Consider the following 24,098-nt stretch of genomic DNA (forward strand, 5'->3'; position numbering starts at 1 on the left):
AAAAACTAAAAGAATGTTTGCCTCAAAATAAAATAGAAAGTGAAACGATAACTATGATCACTTACTTGATCAAGGAGAAAGGGATGTAGGGTTCTTCATGATAACAAATTCCAAAAGAATTACAATGAAGTTAGGTTCCTGTGTAACAATATAAAAAAACCAATATATGAGTAGCAACACAAATTACATGTTGGTTAGTTAGTATAATGTAACTACGGAGTATATACTATATCAAAACTAAAATTAAAATAAAGCATAGATTTACATGCATGATTTTTTTTTCAGTCGAAATTTCCATGCATGATAATGATAAAGGGTAAACAATAATATATTAACTAAAAAGTAAAGAAGAATATGGACGTCAAATATGAGACATAAAGTGAAACTTGGGGAGGCTATATATACTAATATACATATACACTCCATATAGAATAGGATTGTAGAGTTTGATGTATTATAGGTTTTTGGAATTATTAATGTTAGATAGTAGATAATACGGTATATACACACATATTTATCAAACTTATCTTTTAGATTTATCTTTATAATTAATTTTATTTTAATTTGAAGTGTTTCAAAAAACTTGGATTCGCTCCCGTTGCCTGAAAAAAGCCTCTTTTATATATATATATACTAGATTTAATGCCCGTGCAACGCACGGGCCACTTGTTAGAATCTTTTGTACCGATTTTAGGTATACTTTGAACGTTATTTGATTATCTAAACTCTGAGAATGATTTTTCCGGTGTGTAAAACTGTCTTATAGAAGAATTATTGAAAAAAAAAAAAATATAACCAATTTGTAAATTATGGGGATAAGAGAGCACTTGTAAAGGGATAGAGCCATAGAGTTGTTGCTAAGAGGCACCTAGGAATTAGCTGTTGCTAATCTAATTAATTCACGTAAATGAGTTTGTCGTTATAGCAAATTGCTAATGAGTTTGTTGTTACAAAAATTGCTAATGAGTTTGTTAGGTGATCAATTTATCTTTTATTCGAGTTCCTCTACCAACACCATAACTAAGACCAATGGAGTATTTATTTTTCAATTGGTTTCTATATTTATCTTCAAAATATAACGGATTAAATAATAGCTCACTTGGTTAGATAGTAGTACAATTATTTTGCTAGTCTCTAAAAATTTTTTTGTTTCTTACCCATTTTATTGACCCGTTTTAAGTATCTATCAGCAATGTCTTATAGCAAATCATAGAATCGTTATTAGGTACATGACTACATGTGATTCATGCACTCATGCTAGGTATATATAAGAATTTGAATCCAATAAAAAACTGTATGATAAACGTGATAAAGTCGGAGATCTATTCTTAATATATTATTTTGCCGTATCTTAATGATATAATTCCTCCGACTCAGTTAATAATTATTTGTGTTTAAAATTCTCATCACAAAAAAAAAGACAATAGATAACTAAGCTTGGAACATAAAGACTAAAGAGTATTAATTTAATTGAAATTTCTTTATAGAAGCAATTGTAGTGGAAAGAGGTTAGACTTTCTCGACCAAGAGTCATTTCCAAAATTGAAATCTTTGTACTTTCTAATCATGTAAATTTCATGTACATGCAATACCCAACTTTTTAGGATAGTATTGAACCATGTATTTCATAACATGTACTCCGTAGCTTTTAATTAGACTACTGTAGTTTCATGACGATGATATCGAAGCTTTTCATGTTGACGTACTCTAAAGTTGACATTTAAGATCTTTAATTTGTTTCCGGTCGCATGTCTTCGGTTTATGGCATCCGTAACATTTAATTAGATTAGCTTTTAATTAGACTACTGTAGTTTCATGACGATGATATCGAAGCTTTTCATGTTGACGTACTCTAAAGTTGACATTTAAGATCTTTAATTTGTTTCCGGCCGCATGTCTTCGGTTTATGGCATCCGTAACATTTAATTAGATTATTGGAGTTTCATGTCATTTTTAGGATCTTGAAGTTTTTTCTTGTGCACATAAACAATACTGATTTTTTTGCTTCAATGTCTTTCATCTACATGCAATATGCTTCAATATTTGAGAAGTGTATATCAATATACAACAACTAAATGCAAAAAAAAACATCTAAATAAATATAAGTACAAAATTGAGATATTTACTTCCATATCCCTTCAGGGGTTGGAATAAGAATTGATATACCACTTATCTTTTATAAAATAACCAAACAAATAAATTAAAAACTCACCCTAATACAATTATCATTCTAATCCTTGCTTACCTTACAACTTCATCAAATATTACCCGCATGGCCACATGTATACGGAGACACGAAGTAACCGATAAGACGTAAGAGTAGCTATTAGAAATAATAGTCTCCATATATAGGTTATCATTAGTATACACAATCCGCAATCGAGCTCCCTTTTGAAGCTTAAACATAATCTTAGCCTAATCTTAGGTAATTCTGGAAGATAATCTCCATATATATATGTCATCATTAATCATTATTATACACAATCCGCAATCGAGCTCAGTTTTGAAGCTTAAACATAATCTTATGTAATTCGGGAAGATAATGTCCATATATAAGTCTTCATTACTATACACAATCCACAATCCACAATCGAATTCCGTTTTGAAGCTTGTGATAGGCTCAAAATTAAGCTACAACTCATATAATTCATCTTAATTATATTTTGGTGAAGATGAAAGCACATACATATATGTCAATATATGAGTATATATATATATAGTAGTTCGACACTTTGAATTGGTTTAGTAGAAGGACTCTAACATAACTCTAAGCCTCTAAGATGTATCCTACTTCTACTCTATTTTTATCAAAATTTTATCCTATCAGGCTAATATAAGCTATCATTAAGACGATCGTCACAATAAACGTGCATATAATAATATTATTATATAACTCCCAAGTTGTATTTAAATTCTATTGTTCATAGAGTTGTATATGGATTAACTATTCAACTTTAATATTGGCTAGAAATCTAAAATACTTCGAAGCTAAGTTAACGTACTTCTATCCAAATTCGTACACTATATCTTTATCTTATTGTTTATTAAATACTTAAGGCGTTTCGCGAAACTTGGACTCTCTATAATCGCTCGAAAAAAGCTTCCTTTATTAATATAGATAGATATTGATGATTTATTTTTTAATTTGATTTTAAAAGTGGAAAAAACAACGAGAATAATGAATTAAATCCCGAACTCGAGCCTATTCCAAGCTTTAAATTACTTTAAATTTTTAAACTTGGAGAATTCCGAGCTCATACTCAAACTTCTAAGCAGATTTCGAGCCTAGAGCTCCCTCAAAACTGATACACAGATTACGGATACACCCCTAGTTTAGTGTTTAGATTGTCTCCAACAAGGATCGATACAAGTAGGAAGAACACTTTAGTGAGCAAGTGGGAAAAAGGTTTTTTTTTTCTATTTTTTTTTTTTGTCATTTTTGTGTTCTTTCAACTAATCATATAAATTGGGTTAACGAGATCTACATTTTAATAGCACGCTAAAAAAAAAAACTAATCATATAAATTACTTTGTATATTGATACACTATAAATTTTGCCGACTTTTCCCCCCTAGACAAATAGAGGTCATTCAGGTCAATATTCTTATCACGCGAGTTTTTTTAATGAAAATTGAGGAGTTGATTTAAGCTCCGATAGTAATGAGAAAAATTGAATAAGAACAAAACAAGAGTAGAGAAAATCTTTGTTGTAATTGAGTCCAAGTATAAGCCAATTGTGACATAGATATACATATAAATTGATCACTTGCAACATAAATTTAGTATTCAGATTTAAAGGTGATTAGGAAGTGTGTGCATGTGTGTGATGTGCGGGCGTGTGTGTTTGGACCCAAACTTGCTTCTTGCTAGCCCTATTTGATGCTCCAACTGACAAAAACATCTTTGATCCGGCCTGCGACCGAGCGAGCAATTCCTCAAAGCCCATAAAAAACCTAGTAAAGACAATATGCTTTAGTGCCATCAAACAACCAACCATAAAGCAAATTTTAATTTAAATTAAAAGAACAGTCAAACAAAGTTCTAAACACAGTAAACAACCAACCTTCTGGAATTTAAAAGTGAACTCAAGTGACTTGCATTAAGTTTTGACATCATCCGCATCGACTCTGTTTCCCCGCACCTTGTCGAAAGAAGATAGCATTGATGCCTTTGCATTTGCTATCTCTACTAGTCTTTCCAGGGCTGCAAGTATCAAGGGATGAATACATTTACGTGAACTAAACTTCGTGACCGATGAAAGTAAAAAGGAAAGCACTATTACCTGTCTCAAATGACGATTGAGCAGATCGCAATTTGGGTGATACGAATGTGCCGAAAACTGCAAGGGGCTTAGCCCTTTCCCTTTGTACCTGAAGAATCAAAGGACATTAAGAACATAAAGTCCACTTGGTGGATATGTGGAATACCTCGATAAAACCATATAGCATTATAAAATTCTAAATGCGGACAAATTGTATGAGATCCTTATCTAAACAAAATAGAGCCCTTGAGACACTGGCACAATGGGATTAAGTTGTTGTAACAGACTTGCAGAGCTTGTAATATAGACGAACGTTCACTTTTAAACATGAAATTTAATCCCCGCATTCAGTACAACAAAATCTATACTCCATTTATCCGGGTTTACTAGATCTGCAATTGATACAATTTTCAAGAAAGGTATAAGTAAAAAAGAGTATAAATGGCATATGAGATTCTAGGACAAGCTGGATGAGTTTCGCTTGCTTTTTGTAAGGGTATATTTTTTAAGGGCACTTCTATGAGCTCTATCCATTAAAGAAGGCAATGAAGCAAAGTGAATGTACCAAACAAACGTAGTAAATCCTAATGAATGGACAAAGTATTAACTAACACTTAAGTAAACTAGTAAGATGTCGGACCGATATGAAATGATAGTATCCCATACAATGTCCCCATGAACTTATGAGACATTCTTTTCCCTTGAGTTGGAAAAAGAGTAGCTTCAAATTAAACAAGCTTTTTCACGTGTACATGAACAATATTTTATGACATTTTATTGTCTCGATCTTTTAGAAAAACAAACAATAGTTCCCAATGACAGATACACCGACACCGCACACGTCATTCACCAAGCTGTTAAAAGAAAGAATCACTTGGTGCGGAAAGGAGAAGAACATTATAAACCTCTAGATATTATGGACATACGGCTACTTACTCGATCGACAGTATTATGTATTGATGCTTCACTTGGTGAGCTATCTTCCTCGCCTGCTCCAGGCAAACAGAAAGAAGAGAATTAGATGAAGAAGATAAACTGATATGACACAACAACATCAGAGCCTTAATCCCAAAATGATTTGGGGTCGGCTGACATGAATCATCCTTTAGAACCGTCCATGGGTGATCGCACACCTCAAAAAGCGAATAGAAAAGGGAAAAATGAAAAACAAAAGGGAGAGTGAAATGTAATACAAAGTCAAGGTAAACTTACAGGTTTTAAAATCGAATTCCGGATTTATTTTATAAAAACTTAAAATTAACATCGAGAATAGAGATTAAAACGATTTTGAAAACCGAAATAGAATTAAGAATCCGGAATGCCTTAAAAGTAAACCAAGTAAAATATATAAGAAAGTGGTTGGTAAAAAGGTGTAATAAAGGAGAGAAGAACAAATAATTTTTTTAAAAAAATTAAATAAAAACACTAAATATGTCAAAAAAAAACCTGAAATACTAAAAATCCACATGTATCCTTTCCCACCATAGTGCCCTCTCCGTCACCATACTCTCCTCAAGCCCCAAAAATCTCATATCGTGCTCTATCACTCTCAACCATGTCTGTCTCGGTCTCTCTCTACCCCTAGGGGCCTTTTCTATTCTCCAAGTTTCCAGCCTCTTAACTGGTGCGTCCATAGGTCTCCTTCTCACATAGCCAAACCATCTTAGTCGATTTTCCATCATCTTGTCCTCTATTAGCGCCACTTTTACCTTTTCCCTAATCAACTGATTCCTTAATCGATCTTTCCTTGTATGTCCGCACATCCACCTCAACATACGCATCTCCGCCACACTCATCTTTTGAATGTGACAAGCCAACAGATATGACACACAATAAAGAAAATAATTTTAAAGACAAGCCAACATATTGTTCAAGTAAAGGAACTAAAATAGATTACCAGCACGATCAGATGTATCCTTGTGTCTCTGGCGTATACTTGAGTTATGCTTTAACCCACTATCTCCATCTTTAGATTCAGTTGAATCTTCAGAATTGACAGATGCCCACTTGCAGAGGGTAAAATGTGGGTCTGTGATGATTCGAAAGATGTAAAAATCAATAATAGAAGGCATAAATATCTTAGGACGGTTAACAGTGGCCGTGTCTAAGTTATAGATACAAATCTACATTCTATTGTTTAAGCATGATTTATGAAAAATGATGAAATAGAAACAGTATCTCCGTGATAATGCTGTCAATTGTCATACCAGCAAAAGCTAAAAACAACATTGTATTATTGTTATGAGTAGAAGATGCAAAACTTTGAGATGAAGATGCGGAATTTAACTCTTCCGATAGTAAGTTTGCATATTATTTTTGGTGGTGGTTGTATGCCTTTCTTGAGGAAGTTTAATTACACAGAAAGGACGTTTACGGACTTGGATAGAAAGTTGCACAAGATATATGCAGTTCTAGAGCATCTGGTCACACTTATGGGCAAGATATATGCAGTTCGAGCTGTTTTCTGGAGCAACTAGTTTTAGGAGGTTGTATTTGCTTCTTTCTGGACTGAGGACAAACCACTGTCCGAAACTCCACACTCACGACAACAGAATGACACTTAGAGGATACTTCATTTTAAAACATAAACATGAAAAAATTTCACAACATAGTCGGGCAAACACTTCAGACATGCACCTCAAATACTTCTAACTGAGTTTCGTATATACCTTTGAAGCTACTAGCAGGACCGCCATCCAAAATTTATTATCCCCATTTAACTTTGGTGGTTAAGGATGTCAAATTTGACCATTTCTATCTCCAAATAATGTAGAGATACAATTTATTTGTCATGTTTGATTTTAAAAAAGATAAATAGTACTCCTACAGTCCTATTAGGTTAAAAGTTGTAAAAATTGTATATTGCGAGGAAATATTGTCAAAGTCGAATAGAATTATAAAATTGAGATGAGTCAAAACTTCACTTTCGTTGTAGGTTGTGTGTCGGACACCCCATACGATAGAACACTAAGTCAAATTCATTTTAGAACAAATACATGTTACTTCAACACAAAATGGCCGTATCTGGCACTCCGACATTGTGTGGCATATCTTTAAAGGGACACGGTAACTTAATTGTGAGCACACATTCCAATTTGAACCGTACTACTATTTCACTTGATTCTAAGCACACTAAATAAAATAGCTGCTAAGTCAAGTGCTTGAAAGATTCACCTTCATTTGTAGCTACTTCCAGATATGTAGCTGCAGAATGCTCTTTCAGATCTAGCAAAACGCTATTGACACGTGAAGCTCCCATGGAGTAACGAGCACTAGCTAAGTCAAACCATCCCTGAAGAGCATATTCAAGAAAGGATTTCAAGAGTTAAAGATCATTCATAATTACATACATAACACAAACACAATATGATTGACCAACTAAAATCATAAGCCAAATACTCATTTTGCTTCTCATTCAACCCCTTTCTCAAGAAGCCATGAAGTCGCTAGTTAACTAAAAACCATGAAGTCACTAGTAAACTAACCGATGATTCTACATTTCTACTATGAATTTAAAGCTACATCTGTTGTAAAAGGTTCAATTCAGCACAACAGGAGAGTATAATATTTGATACATACTCACTGCCTCACTGGTTTCCAAAATTTCTTCTATAACAGTTAACTTCCATTGATTCTATTTCATAAGTTAGAAGTTCACCCAATAAACGTGAAACCAGGTTTTTAAATGGTGGTTTGGAGGAAGAAATTTACATGGACCAAAGGCGAGGGTTCTAGCTAGAAAAAAAGGTTGTAAAATCTCTTTATGGTGTAAAGCAAGCATCTAGGCAAACCTGTAAAATCTATTTATTAATTGAAACATGTGCCTGTGCAGTGAGATGAAAAAATCGATTCAATTATGCTTGCTGATGGTTTTGTATTGACAATGGTGACTAATGTGTTTATTTTAAATAAAGTTGATGATACTTATCTTATTATCTGCTTATGTTGATGATCTATTGATATTTGGTAGTAATATGGAAGTCATCTACAAAATTTTCCTTTGTTTGGGATATGGATACATAATGGAGGGAAAGAGAGGAGAGGGGGAAAGAGAGAATGGAAAGGCAGTGAAAGGAGGGGGAAATAGTTTGCCTTGTAAATGGCGGGATTCATTTTCCCTCCCCTCCAAATTCCTCCATCTCCAGTTTGCTAACCAAACAAACAAACAATACTGTCCTCCTCCAAATCCCTTCCCTCCTTTTCCTTCCGAGATCCCCTCTCCAAACCAGGCCTAAAGCTTTGCAATCTCAAAACTTGATATAATGGACCTCCCATTCTCATACATCTTAATATAAGATTATGATGACCCATATACGAGTAATAAAGTGTCATCGTGTAATTTCGGTTTTTAGAGGGTTAATGGGTATAGAGGCAATTTTTGTTGTTAAATGGGTTTTGTCACATTATATAAATGAGACGGTCTCTCCGTATACTCACTGTTACATCATGACGAGTGCTTAGAAAATCTATACATGAGACACTCTACTGAAAGCGTAACACGAAAAAGGGTGTCCCTTAATTCATAACGAATCAGTCACCCTTGATCCAAATGTATAGGAACCTTAATTACCACAAGAAAGAAGGCAATGCTAGATGATTTATCAAACCATTGCGAGTTGTGACTACCTATCGTTCTGTAACCACAAATTCTAGGCAAGTTCTTCAAACAAGCAAAGTCTCGGCTTTATTAAGACCCTAATCATATCTACATGAAGGCAACCCCATTGAAATCTACCACAGACTTGAACAAGTTTTCCTAATTCCAACGAAATCAAAGAGTCCACATTCTTTGGTTTTGGATTATGATCGAATAAAGCAAACGACTAACTAAACTAGCTCCGCTTCTTTTTACTGTGAAATATCATTCACCAGATACAGTTCTCGAATTTCGACACAATTTTCATCTTGCTCATTCAGAAACCGCCTCTTTGTGTTGCTAGCACAAAGTAGCTCTTGAGGCACTGGGGGTAATGTCGTACAAAAGTCAACAGTCGCAAAGAAGCTTTCGAGGCACTCGGGTAATGTTGTTGTCGTACAAAATTCACAGAGAAACAAGATAAAAATCATAAATTTCTATGATCAAATCGTAATTATCCGCAATTCAAACATCAACCCAATTCAAATTTTACCCAATAACAACAAAATAACAAAAATAGAAAACTCAGAAAATAAATGGGGTATAAATTGAAGAAGTGAAACCTGGCGAAGTGTGGAGGAAAGGGAGTGGATTAAGGAGAGATAAGAATCGAGGGCATCCATGAATTTAAGCACTTGTTCATCATCATCTTCCTTGGAATCTGGGATGTTGGATTTTTTCTGGGTTAGATCATTGTTGCTAATTTCTTCTGGTAGAATTTGTCTTTGATTTTCAGAGCATTCAATTTCTTCCCCCATTTTTTCTTTGATAACTGATTTCACCGATTAATCCAAGACTTCTATAGTTCCACACTGCCCCGTTGTTTTTTCAGACTGGTCTTCGGTTTTCTTCTTTTAGACTTAACTAGTTTTCTTGCCCGTGCGTTGCACGGATATTAAAATAACGTGTGATAAATTTCATAATAAAATGGAATCTAGACATATAGTACATCGTTCATGTCTAAGATTTTATGTGTGCCGCATGACCAACAAATAATTCCCGTTAACATAATATTGACCTAAAAATAAAAAAGTGTTTGATTAATAAAATATTTTTTTTAGGAAAATAAAACCAATATTAAGTTTATATACTCCCTCCACTTTCCTATTTTCACCCCATTTCCCCTTTTTGGCAAATTATCTATTTTCACCCCATTTCTCTTCTTTCCTTATTTGGACTACCTTTTTCATTATTTAATCATTTTTTTCACCCCACCTACATCTCTTTTATTACTTTTTTTCATTATTTAATCATTCTTTTCACCTCACTTACAACTCTTTTATTACTTTTTCATTCTTTAATAACTTTTCTTAATATCCGTGTAAAAAGAAATGGGGTGAACAAAAAAAAGTGGAGGGAGTATATGATACTTGGACGGATAATTTTTAGAACTAGTATTGGTGCCCGGCTTCGCCCGGGCTACCTCTACTTACCATTTAATTTTTTTTTCATTAAATGAAATTACTTAAAGTTGCATAACCCATAAATTAATCATTAATATATTTTTTATAACAAATCCTAAAATTACGATGTAATAAATTTTGAGACAAATTCACTACTCCCGCTATTAATATTTTACTCTTATTAATAAAACAATAGTAATAACATTTCACTACTTGCCCGTAATCATTGTTACTTTCACTACTCCCGCTGTAATTATTGTTACTGTCACTATTGCCGCATTAATATTGATAATTTCACTAATCTCGTCGTAATTATTGTTACTTTCACTATTGCAGCATTAATATTGATTACCCCGTTGTTGTTTCTACTACTCTCACTAATCTCGTTGATAATATTGTTACTTTTATTATTCAAATGAGTGATTATTGTTATATAACTATATCCAATGTTACTACAATTTTTTTCTTTACTGACGAAATTACTTTTACTACTTAGACATGCAATTTTAAGAAGATTATATATTTATATATTACTTTTACTACTTAGACATGCAATTTTAAGAAGATTATATATTTATATAAATATATTACATATATGCATTAAATCAAATCGAAAGAATTATGCAATATTATATATTATGGAATCTAACTTGAATTATTTATAACCTACTTATTATATTTTTGTATGCTAAATAATTAACATATCTATATATCTAATAAATTATAAAGTTTAATAAAATTGTATAGATTTTAAATTTAATATATAATTTTATGATGATAATGATTAATACCATAAGTATGCATGTTTATACTAATTAATTATTTTATTTTAAGGAAATTGACTATCTTCTAGTCTTCTATAAATATTTAGGAAAATTACCAAACATCTTCTTTCTTTTACTCTCTTTGAAATTGACCATCTTAATTAATTATTTTATTTTAAGGAAATTGACCATCTTAATTAATTATTTTACTTTAAGGAAATTGACCATGTTTAGGAAAATTACCAAGCTTCTATATAATTTAATTTTAACCTAAACTATATAATATTTGCATTGAGATCCCTTAATCGGGTCCATCACACGGTGCTAGTGATTTAAAACTATATAGTATAATTAATTTGTATAACTTTCTTTAATTACATTTAAGTCCCTTGGTTTCTGGATTTAATATATAGTATTGATTTGTTTATTAATACCTGTTTGTTTTTCAATTGGCTAAGGAAAACAATAAAATATACTCTGCATAATCAACTCAATGATGCAACAAATCTCCTTCTTTCGAATAACAACCATAATTTAGTCATTGTTGGATCAAATTATAATTATGTAAAAATATTTAAAGGTAGTTAGAATGTTATATCTCGCGGTTAAACTATAGAAGTACGTTTGAATGTGAACCAAATTTCGATGCAATACTACATGGCTAGGACTGCTTATGCCCCCTTCCCCCCCCCCCCCCCTCCCCCCACCCCCCCACCCCACACTCTCTCTCTCTCTCTCTCTCTCTCTCTAGCAATAGTCTTGACCTCCATCTTCTCATTTGAAACAAAATCTTTCACGCAGACCTCTACTTTTCTTCCATATTCACACACGTGATATAAAACAATCTCATCCCTTGAAAGATCGATCCTTGTCTCGGAAACTTATCTTAAATTTATCCAACCAAGTGAAAAACTAAACCCCTACTTCTAGAAAAATCCACCATCCAATGGAAATTAACCCTTACTCTCGACAATGTTGTTTATTTAGGAAAATGAAACCGATATGAAGTTTATATATATGATACTTGAGACTGAGAGTTTTTAAATTTTGTTCATTAATACCTATTTGTTTTTCAAATGGTCAAGAAAAACAATAATATCTACTTTGCATAATCAACTCAATGATGCAACAAATCTCCGTCTTTAGAATAACAACCATAATTTAATCATTGTTGGGTCAAATGGTAGTTACGTAAAAACATTTACAGGTAGTTAAATGTTATATTTTCCGGTCAAATTATAGACGTACCTTTGAATGTGAACCAATTTCCAACGCAATACTACATGGTTGGGGCTGCTTATGACACCCCCTATAACAATAGTCTTGCCCCCGTCTTCTCATTTGAAACAAAATCCTTCATGCAGACCCCTATTTTTCTTCCCTATTCACACACATGATCTAAAAAAATCTCATTCTTTGAAAGATCAATCCTTGTCTTCGAAACTTCTCTCAAATTTATCCAACGAAGTGAAAAACTAAACCACTACTTCTACAAAAATCCACAATCCAATGGAAACTAACCCTTTCTCTCGACAATGTTGTTAGAATTAATATTTTACTTTAATTTGGATTGATAGGGTAAAGATTAATATTATCAGTATGATCTTTTGAGGTTTCTTATTATTATTCATTTTACCTATATGTTCTAATGCAAACGATATTTGCTGATAAATAACCTTATTTATTATCACTATCGTCGTTAAACTCATCACCCTCCACAAATGCACCCTCCCTTCACCCCTAATTTACCCGCAAAATAAAACATCAGCCACCGTGATTAGTTCTTGCTACTTGAAACAACCTCCAATCCACTACCACTATCACTACCTTTCTACCACGTTTTACATCTAAGAAGTCATAAATCACATTCACCTCCATGAAACACCAATCTTTACTCCAGAGGATATGGATCCTCGTCCCCCTTATCGAAGACAATTTATTTCTCCTTCAACAAAGAAAAGCTTAAGAAGCAATCTTCCTCTTATCTCTCTCCCTTTCCCTTCCTAGTCTTTTTCTCATCCCCTCCCTTACCTCCATTCCAGATACTCAAACAAAGTGTTTGGGTACTATGTTTGTAAACTGAATAAGTTTGAATATTATATATATACACGAACTTTGCTATTTATTTCATTTTGCATCAATAAATCTTAATACCTCCATCTCATTTTTATTGTCCTTTTTTCTTCAAATTTTGTTATCTCATAATTATTATTCCCTTTCTAGATCTACTAAGGAAAAACTTTAGTCAACCAACTTGTCGCAATCAACCTCATTCCCACTCGAAACAACCTTTAGCCCACTACTTAATAATCCCTTCGGTTCACACATAAAACGGTCTAAAATGCAAAGTTTTCGTCTGTCTCTTGAAAATTTCATCTAGCTAACAGAAAACTAACCGCTACTTTATGAACTTCATCATTTTTACATCCCGTAAATATTAAGTTGAAAATGACAAATAAAAATGCAGAAACTTAGGTTTTGTTTGATAACGACAGATTGAACAGTTTTTTTAGCATTTTGAAAGTTTTTACACTATTTAAATAACAAATGTGATATTTTGAGTGTTGATCGTCGACATATTGAAATAGTAGATTGTGGTTTAATTTTCTGTTTTACATTATAACCTTTAATTAGTATATTATAAGAAAATAAAAATTGAGTTTTGTTATCTCTGAGAAAATTAAAGATCAAACTTTATCTTTATCATATTTATAATTAATATTCTTCACTTAAAATATATAAATTTAAGCAAGTTCAAATAAGTTAGCTAAAAGTTATAAATCACAAATTGTACGAAGTAGTATAATTTTTTTTTATTAATATGAAATAAATGTCATAAACTTCATGAGAATATTAATGTGGTAGAGAACTATAGAAGAGTTGGTGATATAGGGTATTTATCGTCACTTCCCTTATCAAAAACAATTTATAAAGAATCCAATTAAAAGTAGTATTTAGTCGGGTGTCGAACACAAAGATGGCGGGGGTTAGATACTTGGTTTGTTTAAGTCTTTAGTTTAGTCTAATAAATGAAGGGGGTTTGATTAAATTATAAACTAAGACGCAAACAAGGTATAAAATTAGACTAAATGAAATTGTAATTGATCAATAAGAGAAAGACTAGAGCTTTCGGGTTTACTCGGGTCATTGGGCATGAAACAAGGCAAATATGGGGAATAGGTGGTTCAATTAGTCAAGGAATTATGCCTAATGTCTTAGGACATCTAGAAATTCATTAACCCACTTTCATGTGATTAACTAAATCTCGTCACACACATACACAAAGATCGTCTAATAGTCTACACACCAAGATTGTTCATCCACTAGTATAGACACCAAGATAACCAAACATGTGAGAAAATACTCAAACTTTCATAGGAGCAATTCTACAAACACTTCATGTGCAAGAAAGTGACAACCATTAAAACATCCAATTCCTCATAATTTTAACCCAAAATCATACCCATTATAGACCCGAGATCCCCCTAAGCCCTAGATGAAAACTACTCACACATGTTTAAGGATATAAAACTAACAATAAGAGGGAACAATACAAACATAAACATGCTAAACATAATAAAGATAGAAACTTTGAATGAAAACATTAAGTAAAGAACATAAATGTGAACAAATGAAATAATTATGAATAAAAGATGAGAATTATACCTATTAAGAGGAAAGTAACAAGCTTGGGTAATAAAAATGGAGGATGAATATCTTCTTCCTTCAAATTACATCCCAAAACTAAATGTAAACTATTGAGAAAATGAAGAACTAGCATAAACTAGAGAATAATTGAACTATTATTGAAGAAAGATTGCAACTTTAATTAAAAGAGAAATTTTAGAGGAAAATTAAATAAGCTAGGGTTCTTGAGTTACAATATAGAGAGACTAGAGAAAATAAATCTAAGGTAAACTAATTTCTATCTCTAATTGGTAGTGGTAGACTAATGTGGTGTGTGAGGTAAGGTGTTGGTCTAATTATACTAGTGGTCTAATTCTAATAATAATAATAATAATAATAATAATAATAATAATAATAATAATAATAATAATAATAATAATAATAATAATAATAATAATAATAATAATAATAATAATAATTAATCTAAATCTCCCTCCCTTCCACACAAATACCCGGTCCATCTCACCAAAGTGGGAAAGGGATTAAACTTATACAAAACAGAAATAAAAAAGGGAAACAAAAAGGAAGAAACGAGATTGAAACACGCCAAAAGTGATGCCCAGCCGGTCGACCGTCCGTCGGTGATGCGACCGTCTGGGAGTTCTCTGGAAAAAAAGGGAAATTTGTGCGTATTCCCAGCCGGTGATGAGGGCGGCAGACGGGTCCCCGTCTGGGAGAACAAGTTTGTGTTGCGAGCCGGTTGGGAGGCAGCCGGGTACCCGGCTGGGAGTGCAATTGGTGTTGTGAGCTTGCTTGTTCATTGTGACTGGGTTGATGCGGATTTGATGGTGGTGGATGATGATGTTGCTGGTGTTGTCGCTGCTGCTGCTCGTGGTTGTCGTTTGCGGGTGCTACGGAGGTGTAGCGATGGTGGTTTAATGGTGTCGCGTTGTTGGGTTTTCATGGTGAATTGCAGGTCGTTCATGGTGATTGTAACACCCCCGTACGCCAGAATGCCTTACCAAGGACCATCCCAGTGTATGACGGTGTTACCATCTCGGTTTCCCGAGGAGGTTGATCAAATTAGACAATAAAAGAACTATTGTAAATATTAATATATCTTATACAACACGACTCAATACAACGTCTTTATAATAAAGGTACAACCATAACACTCATGACACTGCCTCTCTAGACTGGTAGCGTGATGACTCGATCCCTCCAATCCTAGCCGCCATAATCAACAATACCTGCTAAGCCAACTGCTCACCATCCCCGAATGGATCACCGCAGGTTTCACAAAACAACAACAATGGGGTCAGTACTGACTAATCAAATGTAAGACAGAATAACAATATAAACAGCTGATCATCCTCTATTCCAGTCTCACGACCTCGCACAGTAACCGACTACGCCCCGAAGGGTGTAGCCCTGCCAGATTACTCATCGCAACAGGTAATCCTCGCCGCCAGTGGGTGACTGCAGCCCATCCCACCTAGTCCAGCTCATCAACGAGCGACTAATAATCCCTGTCCCTTAATGTGCACATCCCCTCCCGTGGCGGGTTCCACGGAGGGCGAACTAGGGTGTGAAGCCACTCCCGCAAGTGACTCCACCACAACCACAATCACATGATATCACAACCATCTCAACACCCTCACACCATCATCGTCACAACAATCTCCATACTCCGATGATCAACAGATAACAATCATACACAATACAATCACAATCTTAAATCAATTAACAGTAAACTGAGTAGGGAAACCCTACCTCATCGCAAAGCATGCAAGACTTCCCTTTACAGCCACGCACGACTCCAATAAGCATCCTAACAATGATAACCATCTCCTATTACACAACTATACTCAAAGAATCACTCAAAAGAACACAAGGCAAGGACTTACCTAACCTTACACATCGGCGGTGACATAGACGACCACCACACACGTCATTCTTCCCCAGCGAATCCCGTCATTCCCATGGTGGAGGTTTAGGCTAATTCCATTAAAGTGTGAAGCTATGGAGTGATAGAGGAGGGAGATAGGTTAGGGTTAGAGAAAGAGAAACTGTCGAGGAAATGAGAAAATGAAATGAATCTCGCGAACTTGCGTTTATATTAACGTGTCAACAGCAACCATACTCGGTCGATTACATGAGTACTCGGCCGAGTAGGCTCTACTCGGTCGAGTATGGGTGATACTTGGCCGAGTAGCCTCAGCTAGGTCGAGCAAGTAATCCCATAAACCTCATGTTACAAGCCTGATCCCTCATCCATTCATCCTTAAGGTCTGTTTGGTCAACAAGATCGGTCAACAACGTTCTTAAATATCCTGGGTGTTACAATCTTCCCCCCTTAAAAAGAACTTCGTCCCCGAAGTTCAGCCCGCACGACCCTCTCCTCAGGTTTACGTACCGTGACATTAACCACCCATACCAAGGTGCACAAATTTACACCATCCTGACATTATCATCATACCATCTTACTCAAACAACAATCACCTATCACAGCTACTCCTCCAAACAATACTAATCACCAACTTTCACATACTCTTATGGAAATTAATGAACTCACATGCATTCTTTTGCCAAACGCGACACAACTACTATCAACCGTACACAAATGCGAAGCAATACTCAAAACAGCACTAACAAATATACCAATATGCAATTGCAAACCATACACAACTGTGAACCACCCTCATAAATTGAGTTGAGACACCCAAAGATAATCTTCATATTACTTGAATACAACATGGATAAATTTTAAAGGAAACATGAATATAAATTCCGAATGCTAACATAGGTATAATTAAATACATATTTCACATAATTAAATACTTAGTTCCGCGACATTACTCTTCCCCTCTTAAAGGAACTTCGTCCCCGAAGTTCACCACTAGCTACTTCCCGTGCCAAAAGCCAATACGTACCTCATGACGGTGACATTACTCATAGACTCTTGTAGCATATCTTACTTTATGACATTACACACTTGTGACTTATAAAGACAAAAATATTTCAGCAACCAAGTAGTGTATAAAAATAAAATATATTTAATGAGAAATAGCAGTCTTATGCGTAACTCGTTGAGGCAATTATCACTGTAATCAAACATATATACATATAAAACTTATTACAACTACCACGCTGTCTGAGTATGGTGTTACCTTTCATATAATTTAGTGATTCAGGTCTTCCTCCCCTAAACAATTTAAGTTTCTGGTAACCAACCAATGTTATACAACGAAACATTCACCAATTCATAGGTTATTCCAACAATCACGTATCCGTGATACGATCATAATCCATCTGCGGAACATGTTATAGTATAAAATAACAAAATAAGGTACTAACAACTCTTTCATACAATTATCGCATAACTTATGTAATTCACCTAGCTATTTCCCATCAGTTCTCTGTTTCAGCAATATTCGGCCGAGTATGAAAGACTACTCGGTCGAGTAAGCTCTACTCGGTCGAGTAGTAACTATGCTCGGTCGAGTTATAACAACCAGAGAACGTTTTGACGACATTACCTAGAGCATTCACAATCAACCTGCATCAAATTCTTCGCAGCAATATTAAACACAACTAATTCCTAACATAAACGACATTCAACACGTCTCCATACGATAATTAAGTAAATAACGGCCTTATGGCCTAATACAGTCATCCAACGGAAGATACCAAATTCCGAAAGCAACATCCAAAGAAGAAGTAATAAATCCAACACAAGAAAACAAATCCATCACAACCAAGTAAATCCAACATCAAAGAAATCAAACCAAATAACCTAACAACATAAGATCAATAACGAGGACCCTCCTCCATGTCATCATCACCACCTGCGCCCGAGGTACCTGCACCTGAAATCCCTGCTCCTGGAAAGCCTGCTGCTGCTGAGTAGTCCCCTCCTAGCTGACTGCCAGAGTTAGAAATTCATTAACCCACTTTCATGTGATTAACTAAATCTCGTCACACACATACACAAAGATCGTCTAATAGTCTACACACCAAGATTGTTCATCCACTAGTATAGACACCAAGATAACCAAACATGTGAGAAAATACTCAAACTTTCATAGGAGCAATTCTACAAACACTTCATGTGCAAGAAAGTGACAACCATTAAAACACCCAATTCCTCATAATTTTAACCCAAAATCGTACCCATTATAGACCCGAGATCCCCCTAAGCCCTAGATGAAAACTACTCACACATGTTTAAGGATATAAAACTAACAATAAGAGGGAACAATACAAACATAAACATGCTAAACATAATAAAGATAGAAACTTTGAATGAAAACATTAAGTAAAGAACATAAATGTGAACAAATGAAATAATTATGAATAAAAGATGAGAATTATACCTATTAAGAGGAAAGTAACAAGCTTGGGTAATAAAAATGGAGGATGAATATCTTCTTCCTTCAAATTACATCCCAAAACTAAATGTAAACTATTGAGAAAATGAAGAACTAGCATAAACTAGAGAATAATTGAACTATTATTGAAGAAAGATTGCAACTTTAATTAAAAGAGAAATTTTAGAGGAAAATTAAATAAGCTAGGGTTCTTGAGTTACAATATAGAGAGACTAGAGAAAATAAATCTAAGGTAAACTAATTTCTATCTCTAATTGGTAGTGGTAGACTAATGTGGTGTGTGAGGTAAGGTGTTGGTCTAATTATACTAGTGGTCTAATAATAATAATAATAATAATAATAATAATAATAATAATAATAATAATAATAATAATAATAATAATAATAATAATAATAATAATAATAATAATAATAATAATAATAATAATAATAATAATAATAATAATAATAATAATAATAATAATAATAATAATAATAATAATAATAATAATAATAATAATAATAATAATAATAATAATAATAATAATTAATCTAAATCTCCCTCCCTTCCACACAAATACCCGGTCCATCTCACCAAAGTGGGAAATGGATTAAACTTATACAAAACAGAAATAAAAAAGGGAAACAAAAAGGAAGAAACGAGATTGAAACACGCCAAAAGTGATGCCCAGTAGGTCGGCCGTCGTCCGGTGATGCGACCGTCTGGGAGTTCTCTGGAAAAAAAAGGGAAATTTGTGCGTATTCCCAGCCGGTGATGAGGGCGGCAGACGGGTCCCCGTCTGGGAGAACAAGTTTGTGTTGCGAGCCGGTTGGGAGGCGGTACCCACTTACCGGGAGCGCAATTGGTGTTGTGAGCTTGCTTGTTCATTGTGACTGGGTTGATGCAGATTTGATGGTGGTGGATGATGATGTTGCTGGTGTTGTCACTGCTGCTGCTCGTGGTTGTCGTTTGCGGGTGCTACGGAGGTGTAGCGATGGTGGTTTAATGGTGTCGCGTTGTTGGGTTTTCATGGTGAATTGCAGGTCGTTCATGGTGATTGTAACACCCCCGCACGCCAGAATGCCTTACCAAGGACCATCCCAGTGTATGACGGTGTTACCATCTCGGTTTCCCGAGGAGGTTGATCAAATTAGACAATAAAAGAACTATTGTAAATATTAATATATCTTATACAACACGACTCAATACAACGTCTTTATAATAAAGGTACAACCATAACACTCATGACATCGCCTCTCTAGACCGGGTAGCGTGATGACTCGATCCCTCCAATCCTAGCCGCCATAATCAACAATACCGTTAAGCCAATCGCTCACCATCCCCGAATGGATCACCGCGGGTTTCACAAAACAACAACAATGGGGTCAAGATCGACTAATCAAATGTAAAGACAGAATAACAATATAAACAAAGTGATCATCCTCTATTCCAGTCTCACGACCTCGACAAGAATCGACTACGCCCCGAAGGGTGTAGCCCTGCCAGATTACTCATCGCAACAGGTAATCCTCGCCGCCAGTGGGTGACTGCAGCCCATCCCACCTAGTCCAGCTCATCAACGAGCGACTAATAATCCCTGTCCCTTAATGTGCACATCCCCTCCCGTGGCGGGTTCCACGGAGGGCGAACTAGGGTGTGAAGCCACTCCCGCAAGTGACTCCACCACAACCACAATCACATGATATCACAACCATCTCAACACCCTCACACCATCATCGTCACAACAATCTCCATACTCCGATGATCAACAGATAACAATCATACACAATACAATCACAATCTTAAATCAATTAACAGTAAACTGAGTAGGGAAACCCTACCTCATCGCAAAGCATGCAAGACTTCCCTTTACAGCCACGCACGACTCCAATAAGCATCCTAACAATGATAACCATCTCCTATTACACAACTATACTCAAAGAATCACTCAAAAGAACACAAGGCAAGGACTTACCTAACCTTACACATCGGCGGTGACATAGACGACCACCACACACGTCATTCTTCCCCAGCGAATCCCGTCATTCCCATGGTGGAGGTTTAGGCTAATTCCATTAAAGTGTGAAGCTATGGAGTGATAGAGGAGGGAGATAGGTTAGGGTTAGAGAAAGAGAAACTGTCGAGGAAATGAGAAAATGAAATGAATCTCGCGAACTTGCGTTTATATTAACGTGTCAACAGCAACCATACTCGGTCGATTACATGAGTACTCGGCCGAGTAGGCTCTACTCGGTCGAGTATGGGTGATACTTGGCCGAGTAGCCTCAGCTAGGTCGAGCAAGTAATCCCATAAACCTCATGTTACAAGCCTGATCCCTCATCCATTCATCCTTAAGGTCTGTTTGGTCAACAAGATCGGTCAACAACGTTCTTAAATATCCTGGGTGTTACAATCTTCCCCCCTTAAAAAGAACTTCGTCCCCAAAGTTCAGCCCGCACGACCCTCTCCTCAGGTTTACGTACCGTGACATTAACCACCCATACCAAGGTGCACAAATTTACACCATCCTGACATTACCATCATACCATCTTACTCAAACAACAATCACCTATCACAGCTACTCCTCCAAACAATACTAATCACCAACTTTCACATACTCTTACGGAAATTAATGAACTCACATGCATTCTTTTGCCAAACGCGACACAACTACTATCAACCGTACACAAATGCGAAGCAATACTCAAAACAGCACTAACAAATATACCAATATGCAATTGCAAACCATACACAACTGTGAACCACCCTCATAAATTGAGTTGAGACACCCGTGCACAGTATAATCTTCATATTACTTGAATACAACATGGATACAGCTTAAAGGAAACATGAATGTAAATTCCGAATGCTAACATAGGTATAATTAAATACATATTTCACATAATTAAATACTTAGTTCCGCGACATTACTCTTCCCCTCTTAAAGGAACTTCGTCCCCGAAGTTCACCACTAGCTACTTCCCGTGCCAAAAGCCAATACGTACCTCATGACGGTGACATTACTCATAGACTCTTGTAGCATATCTTACTTTATGACATTACACACTTGTGACTTATAAAGACAAAAATATTTCAGCAACCAAGTAGTGTATAAAAATAAAATATATTTAATGAGAAATAGCAGTCTTATGCGTAACTCGTTGAGGCAATTATCACTGTAATCAAACATATATACATATAAAACTTATTACAACTACCACGCTGTCTGAGTATGGTGTTACCTTTCATATAATTTAGTGATTCAGGTCTTCCTCCCCTAAACAATTTAAGTTTCTGGTAACCAACCAATGTTATACAACGAAACATTCACCAATTCATAGGTTATTCCAACAATCACGTATCCGTGATACGATCATAATCCATCTGCGGAACATGTTATAGTATAAAATAACAAAATAAGGTACTAACAACTCTTTCATACAATTATCGCATAACTTATGTAATTCACCTAGCTATTTCCCATCAGTTCTCTGTTTCAGCAATATTCGGCCGAGTATGAAAGACTACTCGGTCGAGTAAGCTCTACTCGGTCGAGTAAGCTCTACTCGGTCGAGTATATTTGTATACTCGGCCGAGTAAGCTCTACTCGGTCGAGTAGTAACTATGCTCGGTCGAGTTATAACAACCAGAGAGCGTTTTGACGACATTACCTAGAGCATTCACAATGAGGTACCTGCACCTGAACTCCCTGCTCCTGGAAAGCCTGCTGCTGCTGAGTAGTCCCCTCCTAGCTGACTGCCAGAGTTGGCTCCCCATGGTCCCGCAAGGTAGCCAAACTCACTCTCCTCCGGAGGTCTCCAGTAGGTCGGGTCGACACCATAGCTGTGGAATACTCCCGTATCCACTCCCGGTCCCCTCTACCAGACAGGCTGTGCAAGCTGTGTCCCTATGCTCTGGTTAAGGGTCATCTCATGTAGGTTGTGGAGCACCAAAGTAGAGGAGATCCGCTCAGCCAGTTCATGAGGCTGCATCCTAGGGTCATGCACTGTGGGGTAGGGCGAGTACTGATAAGGGTGGTAAGGGTAGGAGTCAGGGGCAGAGTAAGAGAGCTCAGGTACAACCGGGTCTGCCCTAGACTGCCTCACTCCACGGCGCTCCCTAGGTGGGGGAGGTGCTGCCGTCGTCCCTCGAGGCACGGTGGACCGGCTCGGGTAAGTCTAAGAGAATCCGCGGGTCAATCGGTGGGGACGGGGCTCAGTCATGAATGGCACAAGTCTCCCACTCAGCCAAATGATCAACAACAGGGAGATGGGCTGGGTCCGGAAGCACCATCCACATAGTTCCCCTCACTCTCCAGGCATACGACCCATCATCCATCTTCCTCAACCATCGGTTCTGACACCAGTACTGAGCGTCCATGGTAGGCACAATCTCTACATACTCATTCCCCTCAGGAGGTGGGGCCTCAAAATCTGTCAGGCGCTGAGCTAGGCGGGTCACTATGGCCCCGCAGGCAATGTGTCGGGTCTCGGACTGTGCCATGCGCTCAAGACTAGAGCACACTACACCAGGAGCACTGTAGTAGAATGGTTTCTGACGGTGTAGGTTGAGGTAAGACATAAGTAACATGACCTCGTGAGAATTAAGCTTGCTCACATCATCTCTCGAGTATAACAAACAGGTCATCATCCTCAGAAACATACGAAGGGAAACGTGCTGAACATCATTAATATGCATAGCACTGGCACTAGGGGCAGGTCTGCTAGTCAAATATGGAAGGTAAAGAGGTGCACCACTATTCTTGGCCACATCACTAAGGTAATCATCCTCCTCGGCCTCTAAACCCAAATGGTCAGCCAACTCGTCCAGGGTAAGCTCATGATCCTCATTCATGAGACAAAAAGAGACAGTCTTTCCCTTCTTATCATAAACAAAAGAGCTCAAAAACTCTAAGGTCATTTCTCATATGATAACACCCTTCCATGCCCAAAATCTTGAAAATATGAAATATGTCCTCCTTGATCCCCAAAGTCTCAAGGATACCAGGGTTAACACAGCGGGTGGGGCGAAAAGG

At 36.0% G+C, this 24,098-nt stretch overlaps 1 protein-coding gene across 2 annotated transcripts; it reads right to left on the reverse strand.

Annotated features, from left to right (window-relative positions):
• Positions 1–3,692: 3,692 nt before the first annotated feature.
• On the reverse strand, positions 3,693–9,751 carry LOC141611827 (uncharacterized). 2 transcript variants are annotated; one of them, XM_074430468.1, is made up of 7 exons: positions 9,461–9,751; positions 7,436–7,553; positions 6,159–6,290; positions 5,198–5,250; positions 4,283–4,370; positions 4,064–4,203; positions 3,693–3,913 (listed from the first exon to the last, which is right to left on the reverse strand). In XM_074430468.1, the coding sequence occupies exons 1-6, from the start codon at positions 9,653–9,655 to the stop codon at positions 4,100–4,102; spliced, it is 690 nt and encodes a 229-aa protein (XP_074286569.1). In that variant the 5' UTR covers positions 9,656–9,751; the 3' UTR covers positions 3,693–3,913; positions 4,064–4,099. The 2 variants fall into 2 exon arrangements, with proteins under 2 accessions (XP_074286569.1, XP_074286577.1); XM_074430476.1 differs by having other exon boundaries at positions 3,693–3,953.
• Positions 9,752–24,098: the final 14,347 nt, after the last annotated feature.

This window comes from Silene latifolia, chromosome 1, assembly GCF_048544455.1.
Source record: "Silene latifolia isolate original U9 population chromosome 1, ASM4854445v1, whole genome shotgun sequence".
NCBI lineage: Eukaryota > Viridiplantae > Streptophyta > Magnoliopsida > Caryophyllales > Caryophyllaceae > Silene > Silene latifolia.